The sequence below is a fragment of the Vigna umbellata genome, chromosome 3, assembly GCF_029865625.1.
Source record: "Vigna umbellata cultivar VRB3 chromosome 3, Vumbellata_1.0, whole genome shotgun sequence".
Lineage (NCBI taxonomy): Eukaryota > Viridiplantae > Streptophyta > Magnoliopsida > Fabales > Fabaceae > Vigna > Vigna umbellata.
In genome coordinates this window covers 3130697-3145313 of record NC_142167.1, presented here as the reverse complement: position 1 = coordinate 3145313, position 14617 = coordinate 3130697, and the positions used below count along the sequence as shown (strand labels likewise).

At 33.7% G+C, this 14617-nt stretch overlaps 2 protein-coding genes across 5 annotated transcripts; one reads left to right on the top strand and one right to left on the bottom strand.

Annotated features, from left to right (window-relative positions):
- The first annotated feature begins 2446 nt into the window (after positions 1-2446).
- On the top strand, positions 2447-8220 carry LOC148201412 (uncharacterized). Of its 4 annotated transcripts, XM_088108425.1 has the most exons (3): positions 2447-2585; positions 3481-4390; positions 7364-8220. In XM_088108425.1, the coding sequence occupies exons 2-3, from the start codon at positions 3501-3503 to the stop codon at positions 7764-7766; spliced, it is 1293 nt and encodes a 430-aa protein (XP_087964551.1). In that variant the 5' UTR covers positions 2447-2585; positions 3481-3500; the 3' UTR covers positions 7767-8220. The 4 variants fall into 4 exon arrangements, with proteins under 4 accessions (XP_087964551.1, XP_087964550.1, XP_087964552.1 ...); XM_088108424.1 differs by lacking the exons at positions 2447-2585; positions 7364-8220 and having other exon boundaries at positions 2592-3857; positions 4089-4522; XM_088108426.1 differs by lacking the exons at positions 2447-2585; positions 7364-8220 and having other exon boundaries at positions 2592-3885; positions 4089-4257.
- A 3491-nt stretch (positions 8221-11711) lies between these two features.
- LOC148201411 (uncharacterized) lies at positions 11712-13295 on the bottom strand. The gene is made up of 2 exons (XM_088110299.1): positions 12388-13295; positions 11712-12156 (listed from the first exon to the last, which is right to left on the bottom strand). The coding sequence occupies exons 1-2, from the start codon at positions 13252-13254 to the stop codon at positions 11743-11745; spliced, it is 1281 nt and encodes a 426-aa protein (XP_087966425.1). The 5' UTR covers positions 13255-13295; the 3' UTR covers positions 11712-11742.
- Positions 13296-14617: the final 1322 nt, after the last annotated feature.

The following is a 14617-nucleotide window of genomic DNA, read 5'->3' as shown; positions in this document are numbered from 1 at the left end:
CTTTTATTTTTTTTGGGCATTAATTCATTTTCTTCTTATTGCATAAAGGTCCTAAAAATTGGGTTACAGATGCAAAGCAATTGGGCCGTTGGTGCAATGTACAATGAAAGGCATTTGGGTTGGATTGGGTGCTCAAATTGCTGGAAACTACTGCTGGAACGCTGCTATTGCAAGCATTGGAATGGACTGGCTGCACATTTTAATTGGAGTGCTGATTTCACAATGGATTGGCTGCTGATTGGAAGCCCACTTAATCAAAACGCTCAGCTAAACTTGAGTGAAACGACTGCGTTTTGGGAGGACTGTTGTTGTAAACGCTGGTGGGCTGAAATCCAATTAGTGATGTGGTGCGTTTTGGTGCACTGTTGCCTTAGGGGTTCTTTGCTGGAGCACTTCATTTGGAGAAAGGGAAAGCAAAACCCAAAGCTAGGGCAGAGTGAGAGCTGAAGAAGAGGAACACATCACTTACCTGAGGTTCGTGCCACTCCACCGAAGTTGCACACGTGTTGAAGAAGATGACCAGTGTGAAAGAAGAGCTGACCGGAGCTGCCACGTGAGAGCTCGAAGCGTCACAGCAAGGTTCTCCATCTCCCATTTTTTTCTTATTCCCCTTTCCTTTTCCCTCTTTCGTTTTCTTTTGTTTTTCTGACCCTATAAAAGGGGCTTTCACCTTGTAAACATATACTTTTGCACACTTTGAGATACATTTTCTGTTCATAGTTCTAAGCTCTGTAGATTAGGGTTATTTTCCACTTTCTATAGAGTAGGATTCCGTTCTCTTTGCTTTTAGAGCGCACATCACGGTGGTGACAGCCGCGGTGACTCTGATTGAGCATGTATTCGGTACAATTTTTGTAATTTTTCTTTTCTCGTTAATAATACAGTTTGTTCTTGATGTTTCACATGTTCAGTGTTTTGATATTCTGTTATGTTTCGTGCTTGTGTGTTTCTTGTGTTGTTTCAATGAATAAACGAATTGGACTGTGATTCTTTGCATTCTATATTTCCTTTTGGAATCAAATGACTCTATTTTGAGCATTCACTTTCGAGATGTCTTCTCGAGCCAAAGATGAGTCCAGTAAATAAAAACTCATTCAGTTTTGTGTTTTTATTCTTTTTCTTCTGTTATTTTTGTATGTGATTTTAAATCTGGAATTGAATTTTATTTGAGATTTGTGAAGGAAAATATCCGCATTTCTACATCTGTTTTGGATGTAATGTGACTCCATAGTGAGCATGACTTATCAAGAGGTCTTCTTGAGAGATGTTAAGCTTCATAATTGTCAGATTAAATTCAATTTCAGTGTTGTTATATTGTTCTTGTTTTGTTTCAATTATGATTTCTGCTCCTATTTTCTATTCGATGATATATAGATTAGGTTCAGTTTTAGTTTTGTTTTCCTTGTGCTGTTAACTGTTAGCATTCATAGGTTAGTTTTAATTGCATTCAGTTCTCATTTTAGTTTAGGTTCTGTTCTGTTATACATAGATTCTATAGTTTAGTTTAGGTTTTATTTTCTTGCATTTTATTTTTCTTGTTTTCTTTTTAAAACAGTTTTCGTTTCTTTACTGTTTTCTTTTAAATTTTCTTTGTTTTAATTCCGTTTCCCCGCCTGTGAGTTAGTAGTTAGTAAATAAAATACAAGAATTAATTCTACACTTTAAGCTTAATTTTAGCCGAGTCTTTGGATTGATACCTAGGTTGTCCCTATACTTCATTAGTGGGGAAACTTAGTTTGTTCTGATTTTAGGCGAAAAAAAATCAGTTTAACAAATGGCGCCGTTGCCGGGACTCGGCGAGTTAAGTCTTAGAGTGTTAGGTTAGTCTTGTTTAGGTTTGTTTTCTTGATTTTATTTCTGTTTTGTGTTCATATATGTTCCTTTTTAGTTTAGGATCTGTTTGTTTTGTTTTCATTTTTGTATATTAGGATCTGTTCTGCAGAGTAGAAATTGTGAATATAGCTTGTATAGATTTTCTTTTCTTTCAATTCTTTTGTTGAATTCTGTGATAGAGGCTTTATTGGTCTGATTGGTTTTTATCTTGTGAGCAATTGTTAAGCATGGATCACTCCTCTGCATATGGTAATTTCTCATTTCCTTATAATGCTCAACCACCAAGATTTGACATGTTTTATGAGCCTATTCCTGAGGTTTTTATGCAGCCAGCCAATCAAGCTTTCCAGCAGCAACCACCACATTGTTTTCAACCATATCATGAGCAACCACCCTTGCAAGTGCAGCAGCAGCTGCCACACGTATACTGGGACCAATATGCTGAACCAGAGCAAGAGAATTTCCTGTCGGAACAGCCACGGCAGCCATCTTTTTTCCATTATGATGCACCAGAGCAAGAGGAATTCCAATCAGTACAGCCATGGCAAGATCCATTATGTGATCAGCAGCAGGGGATTCCAGCATCTGAACTTCAAGGACTGACTACTCAAGTGGTTCAGTTAGCTGCTGCTGTCAACAAGCTGATTGAGAGAGTTGAAGGAGAGAAAGAGGCATCAACCAATGAAGCACCACTAATGGTAGCTGCTGCCGCAGAGTTTCAAGAGATTGAGTGTCCAACCACCTCTGTAACTGTATACTCTAATCCTTCTTTCATTGATTCACATTCTACTTTAAATTTTGATGATGATAATTCCAATTCTCTGATGAGTGATGATTGTATGAGTGCATCTGTTGATATTTCTGAATGTGTATGTGAACCTTATGACCATAATTACACTGATACTCATTTTGAAAAGCTAGTTGATGGTTTTAGGGAGTTGGCTGTGATTCATGATTGTAATAGTTTTGTTGTTGTTCCTATATCTGATTTTACCACTGCTAGTGCTCAATTAAGTGAAAATGTGTATTATGATGGTGATAGTATCGAACCTCATTCTTGTTTCAAGGAAATTGATTGTACTGCTGATTTAAAAGTTGAATCTACTGTGTTGAAAGTACAAACTGATTTCAGAAAGTCCAAAGAGTATTTGAAAAAAATGAGGGAAGCTGCTGACCATGTTTTGGTGCTTCAGTACTATGAAATGGATTTTGATGCTGATGTGTGTGAGCCTGAAAATGATTTCAATGTGTTTGATCATATGCATGATGTGCCTGTAGAAGTTGTTGATTTTAGTCCTTGCTTTGATCATTCTAATATCATAAAATTAGCATTTTCCATTGATAGAGTTCATATACCTGCATCTACTGCTTTTTATGATTGCACAGATTTAAATGCACTTCTTGATGATGAATCAGATGCTCATGATGATAGATATGTAGTTTTTGATGATGTGAAAGTTGATATGGTTGATTTTGAAAATGCTTGTGCTGATTTAGGATTAGAACTTGAACTTGAGTTTGCTGGGTTCTTAAACTCTTTAGAACTGAGTAATGAAAAACTCACTGGTTGTACATGCCTTGGGGGTGGTTGTGAAATTTGTGAAGAAATCAGTTCTGCCATATGTTCTGCTTCTAACTATTTTGCAGGTGCCAAGGAAGAGATCATTATGTTCAAGCTGGATGGAAATGACCCTGATGAGGTAGCTAGTGATCAGAGAACACAGGTTTATTCTGAACTTAGCATTCCCATAGAGTTCTCTAAGGTTCAATATGAATTTAATGCTTTGGATCTGTTTAAAGTTGAACCCATAGAACCTACTCTAGATTATGTTCCTGTTATGCCTGCACACACTCATATTTTAGATTCAGCCTTTTCCATTGAAAATATTGACATGCCTTATGCTGTTTCAGAGTTATGCACTGGTTTTGACATTATTCCAGTTGATGATAGCTTCACAGTAGGTGTTCATTTAGCTGCTGATTTGATAGATGCTAGTGAGGTCATTTTTGAGGAACCAGTCCAGGTTGAATCTGACTTTAATCCTTCTACTGGTATAGCTGAAATGCACACTCGTTTTCATGTCTTGCATGCTTTACCTGATGTGCCTGATACTTCTAAGCATTTTAAATTGCTTGATGAAATTTCTGTTGTGCATAATGTAAAGATACCTACTGATAGGTGCTCTGAATTTAAGTCATTGTTTTCTGATAACCTGTTTGAGAACCTGCTGAATGACTGTAATGTAAATACACAGGTTATGATGGAGACACATGCTGACTTCGAATTCAGTGATGGCATTGCAGAATTAAACAAAGAGGAAGCTGCAGAGACAAAGGCAACCCTGGTGGAGGCAATAGATGGTGTCAATATTGCTAAAGGAGTCTTGAACGTGCAGAAGCAATTGAAAAATTTGAATGGAGAACTGCAGTTACTGCAACAAATGCCTAAGCAGGAGAACTTCAATGCAGCCATGGAGACAATACACAAAGGAGCTGAGCACAATGGAGAAAATCCAATAAGCTCTTTCTTTTCCCTTCTTTTAAATAGTAGTTACAGGTCTTTTATAGTAGTTTACATAGCTTTAAGTAGCATAATAAATAGTAGGATAGATAATATGTTGTTTTTCATAAAAATAAAACGAATTAACTTTGATTTGTGGCCAATCTGAATAAGTTCTTTTCCTCTTTAGTTTTATAGTTTTACTTTTTAGTCTTGTTTCTATTCTTGTTCAGTTGTTGTTCTTTTTGTGTTTTTCAGTTTCTATTCTTGTACATATTTGTTGCCGTTTGATTTGAGTATGTTTTTGTTGATTAGAAAACCTTACTCACTCACACATTGAGGGCAATGTGCCTCTTAAGTGTGGGGGTGAGGGGTTGTAGTTAAAATTTTTGCTTTTACTTTGATAGATGTGTTTAGTATCTGTTTTAGTAATAAAATAGGGGTATTTTTTTTCTGAACTGTTTTTCTCTTAGTTTAGGTCTGGTTTGGTTTATAAATCCCTAGAGTAGTTTACTATTCTTTCTTTAGTCTGTAAATACTTACTCTTGTTACTGATCTGTTTTAGTTTAGTTGTTAGTTTTGTTGATAATAGTTCTTAGGTCTTTTAAAGTTCATTCATTTTCTGGTTTATGTTGTTTTAGCTTAGGTTCTTTTACTGTTTTTTTTTTTTTGTTAAAGAACTTCTTTTAGGTCCCTTTTTCTTTGCTTATTTCTATTATTTTCTCCTCCTTTGTAGTTACTTGTTCTGTTTTAAGCTCTTGATTAGTTTCATGCTTTGTTTCAAGTTTTCAATTAGGATTTTCTTTTCATAATTAGTTTCTATTTTCTTTCTGCTACTGTTTGTAAAATTTTCTGAATTTAGTTTGTCAATACTTAGTTTTTTATGCTTTTAGAATATGTTTTAGGCTGTAGGATTAGACTTTATTTTTGCTTATAGTTTCTGTAATTAGAATTCATATTAGAATTTCCTTTCTCTGCTTATATTCTTGCCTTCTATTTCACGAATTAGATACTCTTTAATTTCTGTTTTAGCATTTGTTTCAGTTTTATTTTACCTTATAGGTTCTGTTCTGAGATTTTAATTTCTGAGTCCTGTTCTGGTTTTCAGTAATTTTCTAGGATCTCTTCCATTCATTGTTACTGTTATGATTTTCTTAGTTTTTTTTTTCTCTTTTAAATTCGAGTCTGTTTTAGTTTAGCTAGGTTCAGAGTTAACTCTTTGATTGTTTTTTCCTTTTACTGTCTTTCTGTTTTAGAAGCGTTTTAGATGGGAGTTGGTTTAGGTTATGTTTAGAGTTCTTTCTTTCTTCTTTTGCTGTTTTCTTTCCAGGCTTGTAATTAGGATTTGTTAGCTTAATATCATTCTGCTTTAGATGTCTCTTTTGCTGTTTTACTTTGTAGAGCTTTAGTTGAGATTCTTTCTGGTTGCATTCTGTTTAGTTTTACTTTGTCTAGGTTGTAAATAGCTTTAGGTAATGTTGTGCAGGTATTTCTAGATTCTATTTCACATTTTACTTAACTTTTTGCTGACTTACTTAACTTCTTAGCTTTATTTCTTTAAGATAGATTGCCAACAGTGTCTTTAGCTCTAGATTTGAGTAGATGTAGCTCTAGCAGTAGTTTTTGCAGTTAGTTCAGTCTAAATAAGCAGGTTTTGCATGATAGAGAGTAGCAATTCCATTTTTTACAAATCTTTAACCCTGGAGAGTTTTGGGCCAATTTTTTCTTTCTAGTGTGAATGCATGCATGTATAGTCATAGTTCTGATTTTGTATTAATTCTCTTTGATGTGCTTGATCTTGGTAGAACTTAATAAATGATGTAGGCCTTCTTTCTTCTTCCCATTCACATTTCTTTCCATTGTACCCTCATTTGAGCCTTAGCCTTTTTCTTTGCTTTCCATCCATTATAAACCATTTCCCCCATCAATAAACAACCTTGAGAGATGTGTGAGAAGTAAGGAGAATTTAGAACTCAGAAAGCAGAAAAGAGTAAGGTCAGAGGTGAGATTGAAAAGAAAAGAGCTCTAAAAAAAAAAAAATCTAATCTGAAAAATAGAAGAAAAAGGTCTGGAAAAGAGAAAAAGAGAAAATTGATTGAGAAAAAGACCTGAGAAAAAAAAAAAGAGATTATGGCCAAGAAAAGAATGCAATACCTGCAGTGAGTTCTATTTGTCCTCTTTCACATTTCTCTTATCCATTCCAGTTTCTGCTTTTATTTCCCATACATCTAGCCTTTCCATCCTCCATTACATTACAAGCCATGAAAGTCCTAGTGATCTAGAGTTATCTTGATTGAAGCAGTGTCAATTAGAATTTTTCCAAAGTTGTGAATTGTGGTCTATCATGTTATGTGGAGTGAAACACAGGCTGACCTAAGTACTTGAGTGCTTTGAGAGAAACACTTTATCCTGTGAGGTTGAATTTGGGCTGCTACTTCTCTGAATTGTATCTTTCTGTTTGGTTTGGTCGAATTTAACTGTTGTTTACTTGCTAGAGTTACTGAAACTTAGATTTAGAGTTGGTGATTCTGTTTGTGCAGTTCTGATTAGAGAAAAATAGCTGGTAGTTGTGTAATTAGCAGAGTTGAGTTGAATGTGATAAGAGTCTAGTGTTCCTTGTTGTGTGTCTTTAGTCTTTTCTTTTTAGATAGAGTCTCTTGCTTTTGCCTTTTATTTTTAGTTGTCCCTGCCCAGGAGGGCAGTTGTCTAAGTGTGGGGGTGTGATAACACTCTAGATTTACATATTTTTCTCTGTTAAAAATCATTTCTTAGATTTCTTTAGTTTTTAATTTCTTAGAATTAGGCTAGTTTTATGTTTTTCTCTTAATCCTTTAGTTTTATAAAATTCTAGTTAAAATTAGGTTTTTAGGGGTAATTTTTAGCATTTGTAAATAATTAGGATATTAATATTTTTTTAGAGAAAATCTTCTAATGAAAATCTTTTTTCTTTACTTTTTCTTTTAATTTTTGAATTGCAGAAATATTTCTTTTATTTTTTTTGGGCATTAATTCATTTTCTTCTTATTGCAGAAAGGTCCTAAAAATTGGGTTACAGATGCAAAGCAATTGGGCCGTTGGTGCAATGTACAATGAAAGGCATTTGGGTTGGATTGGGTGCTCAAATTGCTGGAAACTACTGCTGGAACGCTGCTATTGCAAGCATTGGAATGGACTGGCTGCACATTTTAATTGGAGTGCTGATTTCACAATGGATTGGCTGCTGATTGGAAGCCCACTTAATCAAAACGCTCAGCTAAACTTGAGTGAAACGACTGCGTTTTGGGAGGACTGTTGTTGTAAACGCTGGTGGGCTGAAATCCAATTAGTGATGTGGTGCGTTTTGGTGCACTGTTGCCTTAGGGGTTCTTTGCTGGAGCACTTCATTTGGAGAAAGGGAAAGCAAAACCCAAAGCTAGGGCAGAGTGAGAGCTGAAGAAGAGGAACACATCACTTACCTGAGGTTCGTGCCACTCCACCGAAGTTGCACACGTGTTGAAGAAGATGACCAGTGTGAAAGAAGAGCTGACCGGAGCTGCCACGTGAGAGCTCGAAGCATCACAGCAAGGTTCTCCATCTCCCATTTTTTTCTTTTTCCCCTTTCCTTTTCCCTCTTTCGTTTTCTTTTGTTTTTCTGACCCTATAAAAAGGGCTTTCATCTTGTAAACATATACTTTTGCACACTTTGAGATACATTTTCTGTTCATAGTTCTAAGCTCTGTAGATTAGGGTTATTTTCCACTTTCTATAGAGTAGGATTCCGTTCTCTTTGCTTTTAGAGCGCACATCACGGTGGTGACAGCCGCGTGACTCTGATTGAGCATGTATTCGGTACAATTTTTGTAATTTTTCTTTTCTCGTTAATAATACAGTTTGTTCTTGATGTTTCACATGTTCAGTGTTTTGATATTCTGTTATGTTTCGTGCTTGTGTGTTTCTTGTGTTGTTTCAATGAATAAACGAATTGGACTGTGATTCTTTGCATTCTATATTTCCTTTTGGAATCAAATGACTCTATTTTGAGCATTCACTTTCGAGATGTCTTCTCGAGCCAAAGATGAGTCCAGTAAATAAAATCAAGCCTCAATTTTCTAGTCCACTTAACAGGAGGTTTTTTAAAAGCTCCAACCCCTAAAGCCCCACACAAAGTGGGCTGGGGTAGGGTTAGGATGGGGCTAGCCCCAAATTAAATTAATTCATTTTTAATGTATTTTTAGTTATTTCTTTTATTTATTTTACAAGTTTAATAATTTTCAAAATTTACATGATATTTAATATCTTTTTAATTAAATATAAATGTATAAATATTGATTTTATAAAAACTTATTTAAAATAAATTTTGAATTATAAGTATATTTTAAATATATAATTTTATTATTTTGGAAAGTTGAAAAGAAAATTTTTATTATTATTTTTATTTAAAAGAAAATGAAAAAATTTCAAAATAAAAATTATAAAAGTAACACAGTTGAAAATTCGATTTTTCAATAATTGAATTCTGATATCTATATAAATATTTGAAATATTAATTAGGGATAGATTTTAAATTCGAATCTATTGATTGGATGAATTTTTAATATCGGTGTAAAATTTTTATTTTTTATAGTTTGTCATATAAAATTCTTTTGTTGAATGTTTTGTATAGATATATATGCATTAAAAAATTAAACCACAAACTTTGTAAAGTTTAAAATTAATTTCACGTAATAAAAGAACTAATTTTTTAGTGAAAATCCTTGTTAGGCAAAATTCTTATAAATATCATAAATGTTAGTATACAAGATCTAGATGTAATCCTAGTGGTTATAAAATCAGATTTTTTTTTTCTTACCTCTTAGATTAAATTAATATTCTAAAATCATACTTATCTTTATTCAACAAAGATCGTTTTTATTGAATTGTTTATCATAATTGAGCCGATTGTAATAAAAAATAATTAAATAATGGATACAATATTTTTAAATATAAATGTTATAATTTATAATACTAAAATTAAAATTATTATTGTATTTAATTATTAACATATAAAATAAATAAAAATTATAATAATTATAATAATAAATAAATTACATCAATTTCTCTTAATAAGAAACTAATAAAAAAGACAAATGAATACAATATAAAATATATGAAAAGGACATAAAAATATAAATTGATGTAAATGACTAAATTATACGTTTTATAATATTTTTTTAAAAGAATTATATAACTTTGTAAATAATAAATATTAATTTTATTAAATTTGGAAAATTTAAAAAGTTAAAAAGTTATTATTAAGTCAAAATTTTAACATGTTCACACCAATTAAAAATAATGTAATTTTGATCACAAATCTTAATCGAATGACATTGTTTTAAACTAGTGACAAAATAGATTACCATCTATAAATAAATTCGTTAGTCCATCAAAATTTTACCAATTAAATTAAATTTTTTAACTTTTAAACCTATTTTATGTGGATATCTCTGAACCGTCAAATTTACAAACCAAAATTAAGATGAAAAAATTATCAAAACAAAATTTGAAAATTAAGGAATAATTATATAAAAGCATTATTATTAAACTAATTAATATAGAAACAGTTATGAAGTAGAAAATTAATTTTATTCGTAAAAAAATATAATTACACATGAATCAATTATGATTATAAGTTATTATTAACTCTCAAACACCCAATTTCGTCCGGATTGACTAATAGGTTTGCTGTATTTTATTTTCATCATGAGTGTAAAATAAAACTAAAGGATTAAGAGAAAAACATAAAACTAGCCTAATTCTAAGAAATTAAAAACTAAAGAAATCTAAGAAATGATTTTTAACAGAGAAAAATATGTAAATCTAGAGTGTTATCAGTTTCCTATTCTGCAACAATGGGGGGTTTGATCAAGATTCAAGAAGTGGACCGAGCATTGAACTTGCTCAGGGATTTGTGTTCTCGTGGCCATTGTCTTGATGTGATGGCTTTTAACATAGTGATCAGAGGGCTCTGCAAGGTCAACTGAGTTGCAGAAGCTGAAAAATTGTTGGATGAGATTGTTGTAAAGGGCCTCTGTCCCTCAGTTGTGACTTACAGTCTGCTTATAGATAGTTGGTGCAAAAGTGGTTCTGTTGATAGGGCGATGTCTCTTCTGTCGAAAATGTCTGAAGAAGACAGGGAGCCCAATGTCGTCACTTACTCAACTTTGGTGGATGGGTTTTGCAGAGAAGAAAGGCCTGATGATGCACTCTTGGTTTGGAAAGAGATGGAAAGAAAAGGTTGTTCTCCTAATCGAGTTGCTTTTATGGCACTTATTTATGGTCTTTGCATTTGCAAGAGGCCATCTGCTGCACTCCATTATTTACACGAGATGGAACAGAAAGAAATGAAGCCCGACTCGTTCATTTATACTGCATTGCTCGGTGCTTTTCTGTCTGATATGGACTTGGCCTCTGCATTTGAGATTTTTAAGGAGATGGTTTATTCAGGATTTTTCCCAGAATCCCATGATAAAAGTTACCCCGTTGTGATGGATGCAATAGACAAATTTTCCAAGGATCACAGAACATCCTCTGGTATGAAAGTTTTAAGTGAAGAGGGCAAACTTCCTACGCATTGCTTGATAAACGTCGGATTATAAAGGTTAATCAAATTGTTTATGCCACTGCCAAAGGAATGTTACATCGGACAAGTAAAAATTGAAGCATTTGAAAAGAAACAAATGTACACAAAAAGAAACGTATGCGACTCTCAGATAATTTGCCTACAAAAAGAACTTGAGCTCCGAAATTTTCAAAGATACACGTTACTTGATTTGGATCCTAAGAGAATACAAGAGAAAAAGAGACATAACAGCTGATCAAATGAGCGCTATGTTGTTCTTCCGGTAGTCATGCGAAATCGTTTACAATGTATTGATATTTGGTTTTCTGTTGGACAAACACAACGAGAGCTCGAAATTTTTTAAGATACACACACAGTGGCGAATTTTCTGTTATATTTTTTTTTTTATAATACTTCATGTAAATGTGATTTTTCCCATTTCATTTTCTTCCTCTAGTAGACGTTTATTACTTTTTAATTTGAAAGTAAAAAAAAAATTGTCCTTTCCTTTATCTAGCATGGATATTCAACTGATGGTGAGCTTAAACTGGGAAATTTTGAAATTTGAGGAACTATTACATGTCTGAATTTGAAAATGGATTGGCAAAATAGATTAGATTAAATAATTTAGAGAGATTACTAGAGTCATTTTCTTGTCACTGAAGTCATGAGNTGAGTAAGGTTTTCTAATCAACAAAAACATACTCAAATCAAACAGCAACAAATATGTACAAGAATAGAAACTGAAAAACACAAAAAGAACAACAACTGAACAAGAATAGAAACAAGACTTAAAAGTAAAACTATAAAACTAAAGAGGAAAAGAACTTATTCAGATTGGCCACAAATCAAAGTTAATTCGTTTTATTTTTATGAAAAACAACATATTATCTATCCTACTATTTATTATGCTACTTAAAGCTATGTAAACTACTATAAAAGATCTGTAACTACTATTTAAACGAAGGGAAAAGAAAGAGCTTATTGGATTTTCTCCATTGTGCTCAACTCCTTTGTGTATTGTCTCCATGGCTGCATTGAAGTTCTCCTGCTTAGGCATTTGTTGCAGTAACTGCAGTTCTCCATTCAAATTTTTCAATTGCTTCTGCACGTTCAAGACTCCTTTAGCAATATTGACACCATCTATTGCCTCCACCAGGGTTGCCTTTGTCTCTGTAGCTTCCTCTTTGTTCAATTCTGCAATGCCATCACTGAATTCGAAGTCAGCATGTGTCTCCATCATAACCTGTGTATTTACATTACAGTCATTCAACAGGTTCTCAAACAGGTTATCAGAAAACAATGACTTAAATTCATAGCACCTATCGGTAGGTATCTTTACATTATGCACAACAGAAATTTCATCAAGCAATTTAAAATGCTTAGAAGTATCAGGCACATCAGGTAAAGCATGCAAGACATGAAAACGAGTGTGCATTTCAGCTATACCAGTAGAAGGATTAAAGTCAGATTCAACCTGGACTGGTTCCTCAAAAATGACCTCACTAGCATCTATCAAATCAGCAGCTAAATGAACACCTACTGTGAAGCTATCATCAACTGGAATAATGTCAAAACCAGTGCATAACTCTGAAACAGCATAAGGCATGTCAATATTTTCAATGGAAAAGGCTGAATCTAAAATATGAGTGTGTGCAGGCATAACAGGAACATAATCTAGAGTAGGTTCTATGGGTTCAACTTTAAACAGATCCAAAGCATTAAATTCATATTGAACCTTAGAGAACTCTATGGGAATGCTAAGTTCAGAATAAACCTGCGTTCTCTGATCACTAGCTACCTCATCAGGGTCATTTCCATCCAGCTTGAACATAATGATCTCTTCCTTGGCACCTGCAAAATAGTTAGAAGCAGAACATATGGCAGAACTAATTTCTTCACAAATTTCACAACCACCCCCAAGGCATGTACAACCAGTGAGTTTTTCATTACTCAGTTCTAAAGAGTTTAAGAACCCAGCAAACTCAAGTTCAAGTTCTAATCCTAAATCAGCACAAGCATTTTCAAAATCAACCATATCAACTTTCACATCATCAAAAACTACATATCTATCATCATGAGCATCTGATTCATCATCAAGAAGTGCATTTAAATCTGTGCAATCATAAAAAGCAGTAGATGCAGGTATATGAACTCTATCAATGGAAAATGCTAATTTTATGATATTAGAATGATCAAAGCAAGGACTAAAATCAACAACTTCTACAGGCACATCATGCATATGATCAAACACATTGAAATCATTTTCAGGCTCACACACATCAGCATCAAAATCCATTTCATAGTACTGAAGCACCAAAACATGGTCAGCAGCTTCCCTCATTTTTTTCAAATACTCTTTGGACTTTCTGAAATCAGTTTGTACTTCCAGTTCAGCAGATTCAGCTTTTAAATCAGCAGTACAATCAATTTTATTGAAACAAGAATGAGGTTCAATACTATCACCATCATAATAGACATTTTCACTTAATTGAGCACTAGCAGTGGTAAAATCAGATATAGGAACAGCAACAAAACTATTACAATCATGAATCACAGCCAACTCCCTAAAACCATCAACTAGCTTTTCAAAATCATCACCAGTGTAATTATGGTCATAAGGTTCACAAACACATTCAGAAAAATCATCAGATGCATTCATACAATCATCACTCATCAGAGAATTGGAATTATCATCATCAAAATTTAAATTAGAATGTGAATCAATGAAAGAAGGATTAGAGTATACAGTTACAGAGGTGGTTGGACACTTAATCTCTTGAAACTCTGCGGCAGCAGCTACCATTAGTGGTGCTTCATTAGTTGCTGCCTCTTTCTCCTTTTCAACTCTCCCAGTCAACTTGTTGACTACAGCTACTAACTCTGCCACTTGATTGGTTAGTCCTTGAAGTTCATATGCTGGAATCCCCTGCTGCTGATCACATAATTGATCCTGCCATGGCTGTACTGATTGGAATTCCTCCAGCCCTATTTCAGCATACTGGTGCCAATATGAATGTGGCAGCTGCTGCTGCATAATCCAGGGTTGCTGCTCACCATATGGTTGAAAACAAAGTGGTGGTTGCTGTTGGAAATCTTGATTGATTGGCTGCAAAAATTCCTCAGCAACAGGCTCAAAGAACATGTTAATTCTTTGTGGTGGAGCATTGTAAGGGAAAGGGAAATTACCATATGCAGAGGAGTGATCCATGCTTACCAATTGCTCACAAGATAAAAACCAATCAGACCAATAAAGCCTCTATCACAGAATTCAACAAAAGAATTGAAAGAAAAGAAAATCTATACAAGCTATATTCACAATTTCTACTCTGCAGAACAGATCCTAATATACAAAAATGAAAACAAAACAAACAGATCCTAAACTAAAAAGGAACATATATGAACACAAAACAGAAATAAAATCAAGAAAACAAACCTAAACAAGACTAACCTAACACTCTAAGACTTAACTCGCCGAGTCCCGGCAACGGCGCCATTTGTTAAACTGATTTTTTTTCGCCTAAAATCAGAACAAACTAAGTTTCCCCACTAATGAAGTATAGGGACAACCTAGGTATCAATCCAAAGACTCGGCTAAAATTAAGCTTAAAGTGTAGAATTAATTCTTGTATTTTATTTACTAACTACTAACTCACAGGCGGGGAAACGGAATTAAAACAAAGAAAATTTAAAAGAAAACAGTAAAG

What these genes read in the sequence shown, in the direction of transcription:
- LOC148201412 (XM_088108423.1), top strand. Translation starts at nt 2,658, where the DNA reads ATGAGTGATGATTGTATGAGTGCATCTGTTGATATTTCTGAATGTGTA.
- LOC148201411 (XM_088110299.1), bottom strand. Translation starts at nt 13,254, where the DNA reads ATGAGGGAAGCTGCTGACCATGTTTTGGTGCTTCAGTACTATGAAATG. An exon ending in TTTTTGAGGAACCAGTCCAG is followed by an intron (nt 12,157 to 12,387) that starts GTTGAATCTGAC and finishes GTAAATACACAG; the next exon opens with GTTATGATGGAGACACATGC.